Source organism: Dipodomys merriami, unplaced genomic scaffold (genome assembly GCF_024711535.1).
Source record: "Dipodomys merriami isolate MVZ:Mamm:240054 unplaced genomic scaffold, mDipMer1.0.p SCAF_9, whole genome shotgun sequence".
NCBI lineage: Eukaryota > Metazoa > Chordata > Mammalia > Rodentia > Heteromyidae > Dipodomys > Dipodomys merriami.
Window position 1 is genome coordinate 44,885,808 of NW_027206512.1, and position 21,973 is coordinate 44,907,780.

The 21,973-nt window shown below is 37.6% G+C and overlaps 1 protein-coding gene across 1 annotated transcript in view; it reads right to left on the bottom strand.

The window, feature by feature from the left end:
• The window catches only part of Nwd2 (NACHT and WD repeat domain containing 2), a 134,222-nt gene that overhangs the window by 69,515 nt on the left and 42,734 nt on the right, over nt 1-21,973 (bottom strand). Inside the window, exon 2 of the mRNA XM_070012481.1 lies at nt 7,838-7,926. Coding sequence (XP_069868582.1) covers nt 7,838-7,926 — 89 coding nt within the window. The remainder of the gene's footprint in view (nt 1-7,837; nt 7,927-21,973) is intronic.

Consider the following 21,973-nt stretch of genomic DNA (forward strand, 5'->3'; position numbering starts at 1 on the left):
GAAGGCCAAATAAAAACCTTCCATAGCAAAGAAAAATTGAAACAATACATCTCCACCAAACCAGCCCTGCAAAAGATTCTTAAAGATGTCCTACACATAGAAAACCAACAAGAACGCAACAAAGGCCAAGAAACTGCACCCAAACTGAGAATCCAAGAACCTTAGGAAGAACCCAGTTTTCACAGCCCCCAAGAAGGTGGATAACATGGCAGGAACTCCCAAATACCTCTCAGTCCTATCTCTTAACGTTAACGGACTGAACTCTCCAATTAAGCGACATAGACTGTCTAGTTGGATTAAAAAACAAGACCCTTCTATCTGCTGCCTGCAGGAGTCACATCTTGCCCGTAAAAACAAACATATTTTCAAGGTTAAAGGCTGGAACAAAATCTACCAAGCAAACGGCCCTCATAAACAGGCGGGAGTTGCAATCCTAATATCAGATAAAATAGACTTCAAATTAAAATTCGTGAGAAGAGATAAAGAAGGTCGCTACATACTAATTAAAGGATCTCTCCTTCAGGAGGATATTACAATTCTAAATATCTATTCACCAAACAATGGAGTACCCAAATTTATCAAAGAAACACTACTTTCCCTCAAATCCCATATAGATCCAAAGACATTAATTGTTGGGGATTTTAACACACCACTCTCCCCACTAGATAGATCAACTCGGCAAAAACTCAACAGAGAAACCGCAGATCTAAACAGCTGCATAGATCAACTAGACTTAACAGACATTTACCGAACATTTCACCCAGCAGCATTAGAATACACGTTCTTCTCAGCAGCACATGGAACGTTTTCTAAAATAGACCACATTTTAGGCCACAAAGCAAACTTGTCTAAATTCAGAAACATTGAAGTTATACCTTGCATTCTCTCTGACCACAAGGGAATAAAATTAGAACTCAACACCAAAAGCCACCAAAGAAAGTCCGGTATCACATGGAGGCTGAACAACACACTGCTGAATCATGAGTGGGTCATGGAAGAGATTAGAAAGGAAATTCAAATGTTCATGCTATTCAACAAAAATGAACACACAAATTACCAGCTCCTCTGGGACACAGCAAAGGCAGTACTCAGAGGCAAGTTTATAGCTCTGAGCTCCTACATCAACAAATTGGAGAGATCGGAAACTAACAATTTAATGACACATCTAAACCTCCTTGAAAAAGAGCAGCAAGATAAACCCCAATCCAGTAGACGGAAAGAAATAATCAAAATTAAATCAGAATTAAATGAATTAGAATCCAAAAAAACTATAGAAAGAATCAACAAAACAAAGAGTTGGTTCTTCGAAAAACTTAACAAAATTGACAGACCCTTAGCAAACCTTATCAGAAAAAGGAGAGAACACACCCAAATTAATAAACTCAGAGATGAGAATGGAAACATCACCACGGAAACAACCAAGATTCAGAACATTATAAGGGAATACTTCTCAAAACTTTATGCTAATAAGTTTGAGAACTTGACAGAAATGGACCTTTTCCTAGCAAATATTGACATGCCAAAACTAAACCAAGATGAGTTAAACCAGCTTAACAGGCCCATATCAAGCATTGAAATAGAAACAGCAATAAGAGACCTCCCAGCTAAGAAAAGTCCAGGACCAGATGGTTTTACAGCGGAATTTTACAAGGCCTTCAAAGCAGAGCTCACACCAATACTCCTCCAACTCTTCAATGAAATTGAAAGAGAAAGCTCACTACCGAACACATTCTATGAAGCCATCATAACCCTCATCCCAAAACCAGGCAGGGACTCATCAAAGAAAGAGAACTATAGACCCATTTCTTTGATGAACATTGATGCAAAACTTCTCAACAAAATTTTGGCCAATCGACTTCAACAATTCATCCAAAAAATCATACACCATGATCAAACAGGATTCATTTCAGGGATGCAAAGCTGGTTCAATATACGCAAATCAATTAATATTATTCACCACATCAACAGGAGCAAGAATAAGAACCACATGGTCATTTCAATAGATGCAGAAAAAGCATTTGACAAGATCCAACACCCCTTTATGATGAAGGTTCTGGAAAAATTAGGAATCCATGGAACATTCCTCAATACAATAAAGGCTGTATATGACAAACCTACAGCCAGCATTATACTCAATGGTGAAAAACTAAAGCCATTTCCTCTTAACTCAGGAACAAGACAAGGATGCCCACTCTCTCCACTTCTCTTCAATCTAGTATTAGAATGCCTAGCTACAGCAATAAGACAAGATGCAGACATAAAGAGGATCCAAATAGGGAAAGAAGAAATAAAACTCTCCCTCTTTGCAGATGACATGATCTTGTATTTAAAGAATCCCATAGACTCCACTCCCAAATTACTCAAGCTGATTCAAAACTTTGGCAAAGTAGCAGGTTATAAAATTAACCCCCAAAAATCAATGGCTTTTCTATATGCCAACAATGAGAAAAGTGTGGCTGAAATTAGGAAAGCAACTCCATTTGTAATAGCCCCACAAAAAATAAAATACCTAGGAATTAACTTAACCAAAGAAGTGAAGGACCTCTATGATGAAAACTTTAAAATCTTGAAAAAGGAAATCAACACAGAACTTAAAAAATGGCAAAACCTCCCATGCTCCTGGATTGGCAAGATTAACATCGTGAAAATGGCAATACTTCCTGAGGCTATCTACAAATTCAACGCGATACCTATCAAAATTCCACCCTCATTCTTCAAGGAAATAGAGGAGGCAATCCAAAAATTCATATGGAACAATAAAAGACCCCGAATAGCAAAAACGCTCCTCAACGGAAAGAACACTGCTGGAGGAATATCAATACCAAATTTCAAACTCTACTATAAAGCCATAGTAATCAAAACAGCTTGGTATTGGCATAAGAACAGACCTCAGGACCAATGGAATAGAATTGAAAACCCAGAAATGAACCTACAGACCTATAGCCATCTAATCTTCGATAAGGAAGCTAAAACAATAGAATGGAAGAAAGACAGCCTCTTCAGTAAATGGTGCTGGCAAAATTGGTTAACTACATGTAGAAAACTAAAGCTAGATCCTTATATATCACCCTGCACCAGAATCAACTCCAAATGGATCAAAGACCTTGAACTCAAAGCAGACACTCTGAAAACATTACAGGATGGAATAGGAGAAACCCTAGGTCTCCTTGGCTCAGGTCGAAATTTTCTGAATAGAGACCCGGAAGCACAACAAATCAAAGAAAGGTTGGACAAATGGGATTGCATAAGATTGCAGAGCTTCTGCAGGGCAAATGACATAGCTGGCAAGATCAATAGAAAGCCCACCGATTGGGAGAAGATCTTTACTAGCCATACAACGGACAAGGGTCTCATATCTAAAATATACTTGGAACTCAAAAAATTAAACCACCCAACAACAAATCCTCAAAGAAACAACTGCCCAATAAATAAGTGGGCGAAAGACTTAAAGAGAAGCTTCTCTGAAGAAGAAAGAAGGATGGCCAATAGACACATGAAGAAATGTTCAACATCCCTAGCCATAAAAGAAATGCAAATCAAAACAACATTGAGATATCACCTCACTCCAGTTAGAACAGCAAAAATCAAGAACTCTAACAACAACAGATGCTGGAGGGGATGTGGACAGAAAGGAACCTTACTTCATTGTTGGTGGGAATGTAAACTTGTTCAACCACTTTGGAAAGCAGTATGGAGGTTCCTCAAAAGACTTCACATAGATCTCCCCTATGATCCAGCAATCCCACTTTTGGGCATTTACCCAAATGTTTACAAACAAGACCACACTAAAGCTACCAGCACAACTATGTTTATTGCAGCATTATTTACCATAGCTAAGATATGGAACCAACCCAGATGCCCCTCAGTAGATGAATGGATCAAGAAAATGTGGTATATATACACAATGGAATTCTATGCCTCCATCAGAAAGAATGACATTGCCCCATTTGTTAGGAAATGGAAAGGTTTGGAAAAAATTATATTAAGTGAAGTAAGCCAGGCCCAAAGAAGCATAGGTCCCATGGTTTCCCTTATTTGCAATATCTAGTATAGGTATGAGTCAAGCGGAAAAGGTCAGATAATGTGATGTTAGGAAAATGAACCCTTAAATATGTATTTTAATGTTTTCGTTTCTTTCATGCATGTGTTTCTAACGCATTTATAAGATTATTTCTTTGTTGCTTTGTATGTCCCTCCCCCACAGTGTAACCCCCGCTTTCACTATATGTGATGTCAGTATAACATGTGGAGGAGATGGGGACAAACAAGTCGTTTAAGGATTCAGGTGGACCTGTTGCAACAATGAGAAGTACAAAATGTCATGTCAAAACCAGCTTTACAATGTCGGTGTGGGGGGGGAGGGGGGTATAATTGGGTGGGGGGAGGGGGGTAAAATTGGGTGGGGGGAGGGGGGAGGCGGGGAAGGGAAGTGAAGGGTAAACAAAGGAGGAGGCTGCAATGCTTGGTAAGAAATGTATGCATTATCCTGCCCATGTAATTGTAGCCCCTCTGTACAGTTTGTTCTCAAATAAAATAAAATACAATTTAAAAAAAAAAAAAAGAATTGTCTCCAATGGCTTAGTGTGGCCAGCTATTGGTCTGACATTTGGGATTAGTAGAATAAGACCCAAGTATAGACCCTAGAGACAGTCAGATGAGCCATACTTAGCAATCCAGGTGAGGTCTGATTCTCTCCATGCTTGCCTCTCACTTCTACAGTCTGGTTGCTTCTATGCTGCTTTCTTTTCTATTCTACTCAGAACATGTGAGCAAACCTCTTAAAAGTCCTTCCTATCCTTCCACTCCTTCCTTTCTTCTTGGGTAAAGTTCCATGTCCTCAATGTTGGCCCAGAAGGTCCCATATGATCTACTCATATTTGGTTTCTTTGCTGTCCTTACAATATTATAAACACACACACACAGACACAGACAGACACAGACACATACACACACCTTAGACCCTTTTCTTATCCTCCTCCTGACCCTGCATGGTTTGCTTTGTCACTTTAGCAGATCTCGGCTGAAACATCATTTTATCACTAAGTTCATCTGACCATGTGGCCTTCCTTAACTCCTTCTACTCAGTTCTACTTTTCCTAAAATATTTTATTTTAAAGATGGATTTATTGTCAATAAATTAGTTTATAATCTGCCTCCCTCCACCATTGGGAGCTGCAAAGAAGAGGATCTGTATGGCTCGCTCCTGTAACCCCAGTACTTAGGATGTTGCTTGGTATGCAGACAGTCTCAGTACACTCTTTTGGAATGAGTGAAATGAAAGATCAGTTAACATGCACAGGATTTTAGGAGACCAATAAAGAAGGTACATGGCATATCCTAGAAGAGACAAAAGTGATCAGAAAAGATTTCATTAAGGGAGTAATCTTTAGATTGAACCTTCATTCACTTTTTAAATGCAGCTATTCATTCAATAAATATAAATATATATTTTTTAATATTATTTTATTTTATTTGAGAACATACTGTACAGAGGGGCTACAATTACATGGGCAGGATAATGCATACAATAAATATAAATATTTTTGGAGTAGATATATTTTTACAGGCGTTTTCCTATGCATCAGGTACCACGTTAGCACCAAGATTGTAGCATTTATGAGGACAAATGAATATTTGTACTTATGGAACTTGTATAATCTACTGGGAGAAAGACAATAAAGGAGCCAATATACAGGTAAACAAGAAAATCATCTGCTATTGACACATGTTATGTAAGGAACTCAAATAGCCTGGCAGGTTATAAAGGAAGCATCTCTAGGGTTGCTAGAGGAGGCCTAAAGGCCTAGATCACAGCTAGAGCAAAATTCTTACAGTGGAAGGCTTGGAGAACCCAAGAGCTAAAAGCAGCACATACATGAATATGCAGGACATTGGGCAAGCAAGCAGGGACCAATGAGAAATCAGATGGAAAATTCTTAAGAATGAATGACATCCAAGGGGTGAACTAGGGATAAACCTTAAAGAAAGCACTGCAGGTGGGGAGAAGAGCATAAGCAAAGGTACAGAGAGGCAAAAAGGACGCAAAATAGATTGGCATGGCTCAGGCTCCGGATATGTATTCTTTCCTGGGATCAATGCACAAGCAAAGACAAAATCTAGAATATTGTGAGTTTTCTTAAAGTGTCTAGCACTATATTTGGTGATGGTTGAAGAAAGAGAACAGTCTTCTAGAGAACACACCTTCCTGGAGAAGATCTATAAATGATGCCTCACAAAACTATACTAGAAGTACATTCTTAGAAGATTTGGATATTGTTTGAACTCCTGTTAGGCATACAGCCGGGAAGCAAGCTCAGCCATGCATATTTACCTTTACTTTAAATACCATCGCCAACACAGAAGCTGCTGCCATCCCTGGCTTAGACACTGAAATATAGAATGGGTAGGTAAAGTTGTTCTAGGACTCAAGTCCACATCTGGTCCACAGTTGTATTCACCTACCCAGAATGGTCCTTGCCATCAGCATATTCTATTGGCCTCACCTTCTTTGGTTTTCCTTTGGTTATCTTGGTCTTTCCCCATGTTTACTTCTAGAAAATGTGTCTTTCTTTTCTTTTTTCTATTTCAGCTAATCCCAATTACCTCCACAATACCGTGTTTCTTGGAGACCTCACTGTAGCTTAACAACTTCCTCAGTCTGCTGACAGAAATGATGCAAAACACACTCAAAAGACAGGCTTAATATGCTTGAACATATTTTTCCCACTATGGTAACTGAGTCCCTATGGAGTGTTGAAGGCTTTGGAAATATTGACAGATTAGATTTATTTTTTAACAATTGGGATCCTCTTATCAGTGGTACCAGATCCTTCAGAGAACTCATTGCTAAATTCAGGACAAGGAATTTCATTTAGATTCCCAATTTATCAAGTAAATGGTGACTCAGGAGAAAGTATTCAATGTGTGGGTCACAACAGCCCATTGCTGACTGGTGTGCCTTGACATGGAAGTCATTTAGAGGCAAATACTTTCTACTTTGTATTAGAAGGCTTAATGGGGTATACTGAGATAAAATAGCCAGGAGGCAAATATATAGAGAAATTTTCTTCTACTGGCAATAGCTCATTGTACATTCTTATACCCCAAAACTTGTATTACCTATTTATTATTTTCCAGGGTAAACAAGGCTGAAAAGTTCTGAATAAATAATATTATCTATTGTAGGAGCCATTTACTTTGTTACAAGTTTCAGATGTCTAAATCACATCCAGTGTTTTTAGTACTTTTCTATCAGGTGGTATAATCAATGGTGTATAAAAATGCCAGGGTTCATGAATTTCAGTAGTTATGTGCAGAGTTACTGTCTTTGAAGGACATGCACACATTTTTGGTAAATGTTAAGGGCCTGAATGCTTTCACCTATCAAAAATTCTACAATATGAATTAAAACTAAAAGGTAGAGAGAAGGCATGTTGGCTAGTCTGTTGAAAGGAAGTATTTTGAGAGAGTTGGCTCTAATTAGAGATGCAAAACTTTTTAGGAACCATAATTTAAGCTTCAAGGCAGATAGATGCTCAGCAGCCTTCACCTTTTGGTTAGAGTAGTAATGTTGGATTAAACAAATAAATTTGGGTTGAGGAAAAAGATGGGCCAATACCAGGCGAGATCCAAGAAGCACAGAACCAAAATATTTAAGACATAAAAATGATTAAATATTTGATTTCCACTTCTGAAGTTTCTTTTTCTCACACTGGAAGAAATGAAGTTTTTCAGAGCTTAAGCTTTTGTCTTTGGTTATAACATCCAAATTGTGAAAACAAACCCACATAAAACATTCAGCTGACATAATTGAGAATAAGATTGGTAGAAGAGTTACCTGAAACTCCAATCCATAGTTCTCCCGGCAGAACTCTCTTAGTTTAGGATACACATTTTCTCTCAGTGCCTGCCTTTCTGCTCCTGTATCTGCAGTAGAAAAACAAGCAAAAAGTGAGTATGTGCACATACATATCTTTTATTGGGGGGGGAAGAGACTTATATATTATCATTAATATAACCAAGTTGGGGTACAAACTTGTGAAACTCTGAGGTATTTGTCTGTTCAGAGATCCATCTGGTGGACATGCACAAAAATCCAAGGATGGTAGGGAATCCAATTGCTCAGCTCTGTGTGGTCAGCAGGGTTGAGAATTCACACACACACACACACACACACACACACATACACACAAATTAGGTGAATTTGTTATCTCACAAAAGGTATCATTGGCTAAATGTCCCTCAATCCCAGATACCACTATGAAACATCTGCATACTACATTGATAGCAAGGATAGCAATTCAAAACACTTTTCTTGTTATTCTCTAGCACGTCTGTTCAAGAAAACACAGCCTCTTGCAGTGTTGACCTACTCTATTTTCCCACTACTCTCAAGCCTATTATGAGAAGCAAATAACCAATCACAAGAGTCTGAGGTACAGTTGCGGCCTGGCAGAGTAGCAGAACCAGTGTTTATAGAGAAATAGGAGAGTCATTCAGATTTGTAACCTAAACAAATAAGGACTTTCCCACCTTAGATCTAATGGTCCCATGGTATCACAGCAGTACCAGAGGCAGCATCTTAAGCTTTTATAAATGTATAAATTTTGGTATCAGACATCCATCTTCTCTTGCTCCATGTAAAAAGCTTAAAACATTAACTTTAAATATAAAACGGATCATGGTCAAACCATCTTTCAAAAGTTTTAGTGTATTTTTAAAGTCCTAAACCAAAAAAGGTAATTAGAAAATATTACCATATGGGGAATTGGGAATATATTAGGCAGGGATTAGTATTATGAAATTCTAAAACATAGTGTCTATCTATGAAGTAATTATGGCACGGCAAAAGGAACAGAAATTTCTTGTCTATAAAAATAGTGTTATTATGGTTCTATGAAGACCTAGATTACAACAACGAGAAGGAAAGACAGAACTATAGTACCGTCTTCACATTCACTGGTTGTGGGCTAAGCACTTTTATGTGTATTTTCTTAGGTAATGACAGCCTATGAAATAGGTAAAATTACCATGTTTTTATGGGAGGAAAGTGAAGGGCAGAATCATTAGTAAATGTGTCTAGGCCATACGGCAATAGACTTGGAGAACCAGGATGGAATCCAGGAAGCTATGAAATGGGATATGCAACTATGAACATAAACAGCTTTTGAAACATGAGTTTAGTTACTACATGAGATGGTTAGGGGATATAGAAATCCTGAGTGTGTGAAATTTTTAAAAAATCTAAGTTAGGGTTGGGGTGTAGAGTACTTGCTTAGCATTCAGGAGGCCATGGATTCCATCTCTAGCATAACAAAATAAAATAAAAATGAGCTATCCTTAACAGATGCTTTACTACCATATACCATTTCTATTCTCCTTACTATTAGTTATATAGAAGGGAGATTGTTTTGTTCATATCCACATGCTTACATTGTTTTCCAATCAATCTCACCCTCTCTATTATATTCCTTGCTTTCTCCTCTTATCATTAGCTTTCTTGTTTCATTTTCATAGTTGCAAATAATCAATTTCATCACTATTTAACCTCCTTTCTCTCTCCATCAGCACACCTTCTTCCTGCTAGTCCCTACCCACCTACAAGAATTTCTCTCTTGCCATCTTTTATTGGTTAATAAATTTCAATGTGATTTTCTATGCTGCCCTTGTATAGACTTGCAATGTGTTACAAAGGTATTCACCTTTTCTTTTTTCATTATATTCTCTTCTTTTCTTTCTGAATGGTCTCTTGTACTTGATTTACGTTTAATGTTTAACCATGTAAACAATTATGTACATATATGTATGTCCATAAATATATATGCCTTTTAGGTCTAGCTTCCACATATGAGTAAAAACATAAAATATTTTGGCTTTTGAGCTTGTTTGGTTTTTGATCAATATAATGTCATTTAGTTACATCCCTTTCCCTGAAAATGATATCTCAATTTTTGTTATGGCCATGTAATATTCCATAGCATACATACATCACAGCTCTTTTGAAGTCCATTCTTGTTGGGCACTTTGGTTTATTCCATTATTTAGCTACTGCGGGCAGTGTTACAGTAAACATGGATATGCCGAGTCTCTCCTTTGGCGATGTGCCCAAATGTGGTACGATGGAGTCATAAGGAAGATTTACTTCTTATAATCATTTTCGTCTTTGAGGAGCCTCCATGCTGGTTTCCACAGAGTTAGCACTAGTTTTTATTCCAGCAGTGGAATCCTGAATCCTCTCCAGCATTTGCTGTTCGTTTTCTTTAAAATTTTTTTATTGTAAAAATAGTGTACAGAGGGGTTACAGTTACATGAGAATGATAATGACTGCATTTCCTATGCTGTTACCTCCTCTTTTGTTTATCACCTACCGTTCCTTACCTCCCCACCTCTCCAACTCCCCCCCCTCAAGTTGTAAAGTTCGTTTTCAACATAGTGTGTTATACATCTCATTGTTCCAGTGGGTCAGCCTCTATCCTTATTAGAGCATTTGGTTATTTCCCTTCCCCGCTCCCCAAATTAGAAAAATACAAGATGCAGGACACCAGAATCAGATACAGTGACAACAGGGATTATACTGTGAAGAGAGCGCATACAAAAGAAGCAGAAAAATCACATAGTACATTGTAAAGACATTAAAAACAATAGCAACATGGGCTGGGATGGTGGCTTAGTAGTAGAGTGCTTGCCTTGCATGCATGAGGCCCTGGGTTCATTTCCTCAGCACCACATAAGCAGAAAAAAGACAGAAGTGGTGCTGTGGCTCAAGTGGTAAAGTGCTCGTCTTGAGCTGAAGAGCTGCGGGATAGCACCAGTGCCCAGGCCCAGAATTCAGGCCCCAAAACTGATAAAAAAAAAACCCCAAACCCAAAAAACAATAGCAAGAAACAGTTGTGTCCCTATCTTGGGGCCCCTTGGCACAGGCCGAAATTTTCTCAATGAAGACTCAGAAACACAACAAATCAAAGACAGGTTGGACAAATGGGATCGAATGAAGCTGCAGAGCTTCTGCATGGCAAAGGACATAGCTAGCAAGATCAATAGAAAGCCCATGGATTGGGAGAAGATCTTCACTAACCATACAACAGATAAGGAAGGGTCTCCTATCTAAAATATACGTGGAACTCAAAAAATTCAATCTCCCAACAAAAAGAAACAACCATCCCATCAACAACTTGGCTAAAGACTTAAAGAGAAACTTCTCTGAAGAGGAAATAAGAATGGTCCAATAGACACATGAAGAAATGCTCAACTTCTCTTAAAAAGAAATGCAAATCAAAACAACATTGCTTGTTTTCTTTATGGCTGTAATTCTGACTGGGAGAGGGTGAATCCTAGTGTGGTTTTGATTGGCTTCATATAGCTACTGACCATTTGTATTTCTTTTTGCAAGACCTAGATGTTCAGTTTGATTGCCCACTTGCAGCTCAGATTATTTGCTGTCTTGCTATTTAATTTCTTTTATATATTCTTTATTTTTATTTATTTTTTATTTGAAAATGCTAAAAACAGAGGAGTTGCAGTTACATAAGTCAGGTAATGAGTACATTTCCTTTTGGTCAATGTTACCCTTCCCATTGCTGGCTCCCAGTTTTTCCCTCCCATCTCATCCACAAGTTGTATAGTTAATTTTCAACATAGTGTCCAGTGAGTACCATCACTGCATTTGTTTACCATTTGTATATTATATTTTTAATCAGCCAACCCATCAAAAATTCCCTCATTCTTATCTCTTAAAGACTAAGTTATTCTACTTCTCCCACCTCTACAAGTAGGTGCAAGCTACACCCTCTGTCATCTGAAATCGATTTCTTTTTTAAAAGACTTTCCTCCTTCAATCCATATGACAGAGTTGTCAGACTAATCTTTTGAAAAAAATAACCAGATTGTATCACTGCCTTGTTTCAAAGCCTTTAGCAGCAATTTGTGCAACTCGGAACAAAATCCACACTCCTTTAGTTAAATGTTATCTCTCCCTAATAAGCCTGTCTCCTACCACTTTCCCGGCTCCTGACACCGTACTGGCACTGGCCTACATTTTCTTTATTGGTCCCTGGATTACACTCCTTTTCTGGGCCTTCATTCTTGCTGTGTCTCCTTCTTGGAATGCTTGCTCATCCAACTCTTTCTATCTCAGAGCAGATCCAATGCTACCTACTCAAAGAGATTTTTCTCGGACCTCTTACCCTATAGGAGATACCAAGCCACCTTCCAGTACTTTGCTTGGGATCTCTTCACATGGCTCTTTCTCTCTTTTCTTTTCTTTTCTTTTTTTTTTTTTTTGTCAGTCGTGGGGCTTGAACTATGGGCTTGGGCGCTGTCCCTGCGCTCTTCAGCTCAAGTCGAGCGCTCTACTGCTTGAACCACAGCATGACTTCTGGTTTTCTGGTGGATAACTGGAGATAAGAGTCTCACGGACTTTTCTGCCCCGGCTGGCTTTGAACCAAGATCCTCAGATCTCAGCCTCTTCAGTAGTTAGGATTACAGGCGTGAGCCACCAGCACCTGGCTAACACATGGCTTTTTTTTTTTTTTTTAATTGTTATTTGTCTACCATCCATCTCATGGGAGCTCAGAGGGACTGGGGACTTCTCTTTTGCCTTATTCTCTGCTTCCACCCCAATGATTCAGGTCATGCTCATTTAATGAGTAAGTGATGAAAAAAAAACAACAACACTATATATCACTAGTGACAAAAATGAGCTGATAGGTACTGGCCTCCATGCTTACCTTCAGAACCAAATAGGCTTCTCACTTTACAACTCATCCCTGCACAGTTAAATGAAAGCAACATAATGTGAAGCTCTAGAAGATTAAAGGATTGGGTTTAGAAATTTGGTGTCATGAGGTAAATGAATAAAATACTGATGTATTTTTGAGTGTCTGTGTTTCTGGCAGAATATAATACATTTTTTAAGCCAAGTTATTTTGAATCTTTCTAAATCCTTCTAAGTACATGAACATATTTGATAGGCATTATGTGCTCTTGTAGTACAGAAATGACTCAGATTTTCCCCTTATTTGTATTAATATAGGATGTTGGCCCCGGAAATGGAAAAGTAATTAAGATAGAATGAATTATGATGGGTGACAGATAAGCTAGCTTAATTAAATAAAAAAGGTCTGATTCATACTCAACAGCAAATCTGGGTGGCTGACAATTGAAAACATTTTAATGTCACAGACAGGAAAAATTAACTCACAGAATCTTGCACATAAAAAGGGACCTCACAGGGTAGATCAGAGACAAGGTGCGTCATCCCTCATTTTTTTTTATCCCGTCATTACATCTGTTTGCATCTCCTTGGTGCCTCAGTACTTTGAAAAGGTACATTAACACTTTGGCTGCACTGTCTGTAAGCTGCTTTCTACATGATACCTTGATGGTATCAGAGTTAATGAAAGTCCCTGCACAGTATCTGAATTACCACACAGAAAGTGCATTAGTTGGGGAGAATTATTAGTCAAAATCATTTTCTTTGAAGCATTTTGATTTTACCTCTTGGGCTTGATTAACTCTAAATGTTTATTAAAACTGAGAGTACTGAAATGACAGTGTTGGGTGGGATTCTCTTATAGTTCCTGCCTCACTCAGACTTATGGCTATGAGTATTAGATTAAATCATGTTTTCCAACCTGTTCACAACTCACGTCTGCTTTGGACCACCACATGTACTCAGTATACAGGATACAGTAGAGATCCACCATTCTGGTCTGATCTCTCAGAATTCTGGGCAGAGGCCTGTATTTCCTCTCTTACTTTACCCCTAAATTAGCCAATGATTCACATAAGTAGTGTGTCTAGGTTTTTGGTTGCTACTTAAGTTGTCATTTGCTTACTTTTCCAAATGCTGTTTCCTTTTCATAGCTCACAGATAAATCTTATTTTAATCGTAGCAAATCTAGTCAATTTCATGCCAAAATTATCTTTTGAGTTCAATTATTCTGTTTTCACACCCACTTTTTCCTCAACTTATGTCTCTTGTGTATCTATCATGTTTATCTATCCTTTCCTAACCATGATTAGACACACCACAGGGTTACTGGAGACAAATTCTAAGACAAAATCAAAGCTAATTTCATCACTAAAGGTCTTAGAAACTGAAGCTAGATTGCTCAGCAGTTAGAAATTTGTCTCAGAGGGCTGGGAATGTGGCTTGGTGGTATAGTACTTGCCTATTATGCATGAAACCCTGGGTTCTATTCCTCAGTACCACTGAAACAGAAAAAGCTGGAAATGGTGCGATGGCTTAAGTGGTAGAGTCCTAACCTTGAGCAAAAGAAGCTCAGGGACAGTGCCCAGGCCTTGAGTTCAAGCTCCAGAACTGAAAAGAAAAAAAGAAATTTGTCTCAGAGCTAAGTTCCATCTTCTACTGCAGTCTATCATGTAACTTCTAGAGTCTGAGTTTCCAGGTGCAATTTGACTGAGCATTTTCTTCCACATTTCAATCACTTTCTATGTCCCAAAAGTCCAATCTGTTGTATCATCTTTGCATGGATATCAAGGCTATACACACAAACACAGGAAAGACTGGAAGCTAGACACATATTTAAAACTGGCTTCGAACTTGATTACATGAAATGGCTTTGCAGAAGGAAAAAATTACCCATACAAACCCAGGCTGAGAGTGGAAGTTTTACTCACTTGAGATATTTTACAAATCATTGATTGATAGATATAAAACTATACAGACGAGCAGAACACACTTGAAGCCAGGCTTAGTGGTAGAAATTAACAAAAATAATACTTGTGTGGAGACATTAGCAGTCCACACTGTTGAAAGAAACAGATTCCACAGACATGCTAGTCTAAACAACTTACTGTACAAACAAAAACACAGACCAACAAATTAAAACCAGCACTCAAGAGGTTAAAAAAACAATTGAGAGTTGTTACAATATGTTTCCTAAAATGTCCATTTTTACAAGTTATTATACTTATATAGAAAAATATGATCATATACTGAGGAATAATAAATCATAAGAAATCACCTTTTGGTGAGCTAAGATTTTGGATTTAGCTTGACAGTTAACTGAATAAAGAACATGTCTATATAATCCATATGATTACTCAACAGATTTAGGACATTTTTTTTTGCTAATATCTAGTAGTATTCAGGGAAAATACTCAGAAATAAGGAGCAGAAAGGAATTTCTTTAATCTAATAAAGGCAATCTACAAAAAGTCTGTATAGAGACAAAGACACTGCTTCTCACTTGTAATCAGGTACATTTCCTTGGCACTACAACATTTTCCTGGAGGATCTGGTCAGTATAATAAAGAAAAAATACCTATTTTTTTCGTGTTATTAGTTTACCCAAAATCTGTTACAGGTTTCCAATTGGAATTCATTTACCATACCATGAGTGAAAGGTAATATAAACAAAATCCAAGCTGAATCTCATTCACAGAGAATTAAAATGTGAAATACTCTGGAATCTCAAGCAAATACTTAATTTTGTTTAAAGGAATAAAAATAGACATTAACTAAACAATGGAATAAAACATAGAAACACTGCAACGGATTTATAAAAACATAAAACAACCTAAGAACTAATACACATAGAAATAAAAGGCACTGAGATTCAAATTTAATGGAATATTCAAGAGGAAGAAAAAAAAATAGAGGAACAAATTACTGTACTTAAAAAAATGATCCCTACTCATGTAACTGTAACCCCTTTGTACAGTACCTTTAGAATAAAAAATATATATATATATATATATATATAAATGATCCCATATTCAATCACAGTAACACAAGGAAACAAAGATATGAGATGCTAAGAGATTGGTATAAAACATGGAGAGAATGAAATGCTTTGTTTCTAGAAGGATGATGAGATTAGGAAGAAGCAGTGCTTGAAGAACTAATGGTATTGAATCTGAGCATGTCTCAAATTAGATGAAAGATTCCAGTTCTAAGATTCAGGAAAGCCAACACATTTTAGGCAAGGCACATTAAGATATTTCACATAGAAACAGAAATTCTATTTCATAGTGAAAATTAAGAACACAAAATATAATAGAAGATAGTAAAAGCTACAGGGGGAAAACTGATTCCACAAGATAATGATAATAATCAGTTGACTTCTGTAGACAGATAAAACAAATATTGTAAAAATCAGAAAATTATTCAGTATTAATCAGAGTAGAACACATACTAGATACAAAATTGGCTTTGAGACAAAACTTTGAAAAAGATCCTAGGAGATCTATGATTTGAAAAAGAACAGAATTCGGACAATGAGTAGATTACAAATAAGCATACTCCGTACACAAAAAACAACGACCAAGTTTATTTTGGAAGGGAGAATAGATCACTGAATAAAACTTCCTTTGGAGAGAGCACATTATAGCAACTGGACCAAATTACCAAAGATCTTGAAAATGAAAAGTCTGGGTTTGATAAAATGGGATAGAAATAAGAATAAAAAGAAGAGGTACTCATATATCTGTTCTTGCTGGTGATGTGGAGTATCATGTTTGATTTACACATGTTGAATCATCCCTGAATTCCATGGATAAATTGAATTAATCATGGTGAGTTATAGTGTTAGTATGTCGCTAGTATTGGTTTGCTAGTGCTTTCCTGAGACATTTTCACCTGTGTTCATCAGGGAAATTGGCCTATCACTTCCTTTGTTTTTGTTATGTCTTTGTCTGGTTTTGGTATGAGGGTAATATTGACCTCAGAGAATAAGTTTCAAAGAATTCCTTATTTTTTATTTTTATTTTTTGGAGTGATTTGGAAAGAATTTTGTTAGGTCTTTATTATTATTTTTGTATAAGTCAGCAGTAAAATAACCAGCTCTAAAACTTTTCTTCGATGAAAGATCTTGTTATTGATCCATTGTCGTTCCTCTTTATTACTCTATTAAGGCTTTCTATTCCTTATGATTGGATGCCTCTGTGAATTTTGTATTGAACTAATAAAGTCCATTTAAAAGTCTAAAACAAAAAAGAAAAAGGAAAGAAGCAGAAGGAAATACTTTGTGTAATAGATTTGGTAAAGAGACTGAACTGGAGGGAATATCCGAAATAAATTCAATAATCATATGCGAGGTGAGGAAATACTATTCTTTGTGACAACAGGAAAAGAACAGGTGTAAATGATAGAAAGTTAAGAGGAAAGTGATCAGATGAACAAAGTGAAGGCATAATATAGCTCATGAAAGATGGTTAAATACCAAGTTCTAGGGCTGGTGTGTGCAAATACTGGCCTTCACTAAGCTCAGAGACTTTTCTGACTACCTTTCTCATCTGAATCAAATGAATATAAAATAGTCTTAATATAATCTTTCTGGGAAAGATGGCTGCACCATCACTGACATCAACAGTCTCCATTGTCGTCATCACCATCATCACTATCATTGTCATATCTGAGTGATTAAAATTTTTCCTGTAACTATTTTCCCTCATAATTGACAGTTATTTTATGAGGAAACAACTGGAGACTCAATATGCTGCTATTCCTCAACCTTTATTGATGAACCTTGTCTGAATAAATTATGGTTGCCAATAATAACTATTTCCAATTTTTATGTTTATCAACCAATTTTTATTGAAATGAAGAGCTCTATCATTTCTCTTCCACCTTCCTGCCTTTCTACCTATCTACCACCTGCTTATTCATCTAGATATATATTTACCCACTTCTGTAATTTGCTTCTGCTAGTTGCAAAGAACAGAACAGTAATTAATCATCAAGTGAGAGGCAGTGTGTAACTGCTATCAAGTGGGATTTGGCCTGACTCTCAGGTGGAGGTTGATGTTTTTCTGTTGATGATAAACAATTTCATAGAGAGTCAATATTAAGCAAGTCACTCATCACAATGACACAGTGGAAGAAAAGATGCTTCCTCCATGATCACATATGGACACAGCAGAAAAAAGAATTATAAGCCAAGAACACTGGTCCAAATCACAAACACTGAGTAGACATTCCTCTTTCCTGGGTGACATGATGACAGACACATTCTTCCAAGATGCAGGCTTAACTTTACTCCATTCTTCTGACTTGCTTCAGAAAAACTACTAATACAAGCAATCATAAGATTGTCCCTGTTTTCTGAAAGCCTCCATTTCAGAACAAACTACATATTCTTGAAACTTCTATAAGCAAACTGAAGTCTAAACCAATAACAAGCACCCTCTAAGATCCTTGTACTGAGATGTCCCATAGTTTTCCGTGATGCAATCTCTTCCAGTGTCTTCAATTTGGTCAACCATAGAAGCATCTAGCAGGTCTTTGCCCTGGAATTCATCATTGACTTGGTAGCAGAGCAAACTTGAAGAAACCACTTTAATCAGCTGATCAATTAGCATTATTAGAAATAAAGTAAACACATATCAGATTCCTCCTGACAGTGATTTACTGGTAAGAACACAGTATCACTTTTGAAATACTCTCCTTCCACCTTTGCCAAGTAATCTAAGTCTAAATTTCATTTAAACACCAAAAACCCTCAAATGAAGATGCATTGTATTTGTGACTGATTTGTTGAATGGTAACCCCTTTGTACAACTACTTAAAAGATAAAAAAAAAAATAAGCTGGGCGCTGGTGCCTGTAATCATAGCTACTCAGAAGGCTGAGATCTGAGGATCATGATTGGAAGCCAGGCAAGGCACGAAAGTCCATGAGCTTTAATCTCCAATTGACCGCTAAAAAGCAGGAAGTGGAGCTGTGGCTCAAGAGGTAGACTATTAGCCTTGAGCAAAAAAGCTCAGGGACATTGTCGAAGCCCTAAGTTCAGGCTCAAGGACCAACATACACATACCAAACAAATTAAAAAAAGAAAAGAAGTGCACAAAGCATACAAAGACATTCTAGAAATAACTTATCTATTTCTCAGAAACATCAGTTTCAACAAAGACAAGATGAGGAAAGCATGAAAAAGACAGCAACAAGACATGCTAGCCCATTATTTACTATAGTTAAGATATGGAACCAACCCAGATGCCCCTCAGTAGATGAATGGATCAAGAAAATGTGGTATATATACACAATGGAATTCTATGCCTCTATCAGAAAGAATGACACTGCCCCATTTGTTAGGAAATGGAAAGACTTGGAAAAAATTATATTAAGTGAAGTAAGCCATGCCCAAAGAAATATAGGTCCCATGGTTTCCCTTATTTGCAATATCTAGTATATGTCTGAGTCAAGCAGAAAGATCAGATAAGGTGATGTTAGGGAAATGAACCCTATGATATGTATTCAAATGTTTTTTATTCATGCGATTGTTTCTAACACATTTATAAGATTATTTCTTTGTTGCTTTGTATGTCGCTCCCCCACAGTATAACCCCTGCTTTCACTGTATTTGATGTCGGTATAACTTGTGGAGGGCAAGGGGAAAAACAAATCGTTTAAGTAGGGATACAGGTGGACCCATTGCAACAATGAGATGTACAAGTCGTTATGTCGAAAACGAACTTTACAACTTTGGTGGGGGGGAGGGGAGGATGGGGTGGGGGAGGGGGGAGGACGGGAAGGGATGGGAAGGGGAAACAAAGGAGGAGGCTACAATGCTTGATAAGAAATGTACTCATTATCTTGCCCATGTAATTGTAACCCCTCTGTACAGTATTTTCACAATTAAAAAAAAAAGACATGCTAGCCAACTGTGCCCTTACCTAGTAAGATGTATAGACTAGGTAATGTTCCATTACTCTTAGCTTCCTCATTTAGATAACTGCAGTTTTGTTTATGTAAGAGAACATCCCCTCCATTTTTTTGAGATGCTCACTGCAACATTTAGTTACAAAGTATATTGCAATTGGACAAAGACACATGTACAGGATCCATGAATAATTGGCTTGCCTTTCTATTTAAATAAAAAATTAAGAAAGTGCTGGGCGCCAGTGGCTCATGCCTCCTAGCTACTCAGGAGGCTGAGATCTGAGAATCATGGTTCAAAGCCAGCCGGGGCAGGAAAACCAGAAATGGCACTGTGGCTACTAGTCTTGAGCTGAAGAGCTGAGGGTCAATGCTCAGGCCCAGAGTTCAAGCCCCATGACCAACCCCCCCCCCAAAAAAAAAGTTAAGAAAGCATAATTTTAATCAAGAAGTCTAAAAAAAATGGTACAGAAAAATGGGCAGATGAGTTGTGCTGATGGAAAATAGTGTTGAATTCAGGATATTGCAGGTTTGCAAACATCTCCCAGAAATGCTTTGAGACATTTAGAAACCCAGGAGTTGATGAAGACTAAGTTAGGACAGGAAAGTCAGGAAGAATGACTGGTAAAACAACAGACAGTTGTTTCCATAAGAAGAAAAGAAGGAGGTTAGGTTAGGCACGAATTTTGTAATTTTGTAATTGAAATGATTAAATAAGGAAGAAAGGCAGAATCAAAACCAAGTTACGAATAGGTCACAGGGAAATCTGCCTTCCTTTTTGCATAGATTACTAATACATATGATGAACAAAGCCAAAGCATACGAAAGGGTTTAATGAGACAGTTTCACCTTAAAATGAGAGGAAACTTGGACTCGTTAAAAACTTTCCAGATGGAATAGGATCCTTTAAGAGATAGATTTGCTGCCATTGGAGATATTCAAATATGAGGTACAGATCATACTGAAATCAAAACATTTAAGGACTACTTTGATTGGATAATCTTCTTTGATTGTAATATTCCATGCCTATTTTTTTTTCTGATTCTTTTCCTGGCTGTTTTGACAGACTATTTTTGTATATTTTCATCAATCATGAAGCAGGTCTGACATTATTCTTAAAAAATAGGTAAACCTGGCAGAGTGAATAAAATAAGTATTCTTCCTTTTCAACTTCTTTTTTTCCCTTTTTCTTTTTGTTGGTGCTAGGTATTGAGCTTGCTGAGTAGTTTTTCTACCACTTAAACTATGCCTTCAAGTCCTTCTTTGCATTGATTATTTTCAAGGTAAGTCTTGCTTTATGCCCAAGCTGGCCTAAACTGCAATCTTCCTACTTGTACTTACAAGGTGTGAGGCTTTGCCCTGAGTCACTAAGGTTGCAATAACCTCTATGAACAGCCACAAACCTACTCATTAGGTGAGATGGAGTCCCCTGAACATTTTTTTTTTTGTCCAGGGTGGTCTTAAACTGTGAACAGGTAAGTAGAGGTTTAAACAAAACATTTTGTTGAAAATATGTAGTATTAATCCCCGAGAGGATTGGATGCTGACTATTTGGTGGTATTTGGAGAAAAGTCTATTTAATTGGTGTCATAAGTACAGATGTTTTTACTGAATGCAGTTTGGATATCTGCATAAACCAGAGTTCTCCTATGTCTCGACACCTGTTTGGATAGGATCCTGAGGCAGGAGGTGAGTGGGTGATGTTCCCAGTACATCTGGATGGCTGTAGTCCAATACCATAGAGAGGGTAATTTAGAAATAATCAAATGGATTGAGATACTGGAAAAGTATTTTTCACAGTTCTAAAGGCTGGAAGCCCATGATCAAGTTCTTAGCTGTGCTGCAGAGTTGTTGTCTGTTGTTACATGCTCACATGGCAGAAGGGGCCAAATAAACTAGGGTGGTCTTGAACTGTGAACTGGCAAGTAGAGGTTAATACATGATATGGACATTCAGGTTTGAGATGTGCAGTTCTCCCTTGCTCCCACTACGCTGAGTTGGTGTTCAATCTTCAAGGCCTGGTAATGAATACTTGGGGGCTCGGAAAACACAGTCTTAGGAATTTCACCCTAGATTGTGGCCTTAGGTGCCAAAGATTTCTTTGAACAACTGAGAACTGGCTGCCAACTAGGGGCTCTAATTCTCAGGCCCTTGCATATATGCTCTTGCAGCGCTAGGTGGAAGCCTGTCGGACATTAGAGCAGGTTACAACACAAAGGGAAGCGCTCACACCTGCAGCATCACATCAGATCTGGGGCTCTGCATTGTCCCACCTTCCCTGCAGCACTGAACCTTCCACTTGAGAAAGGGTATGAGGTGGGGGCTTGCTATGGTTTATGGGACACCTCTAACC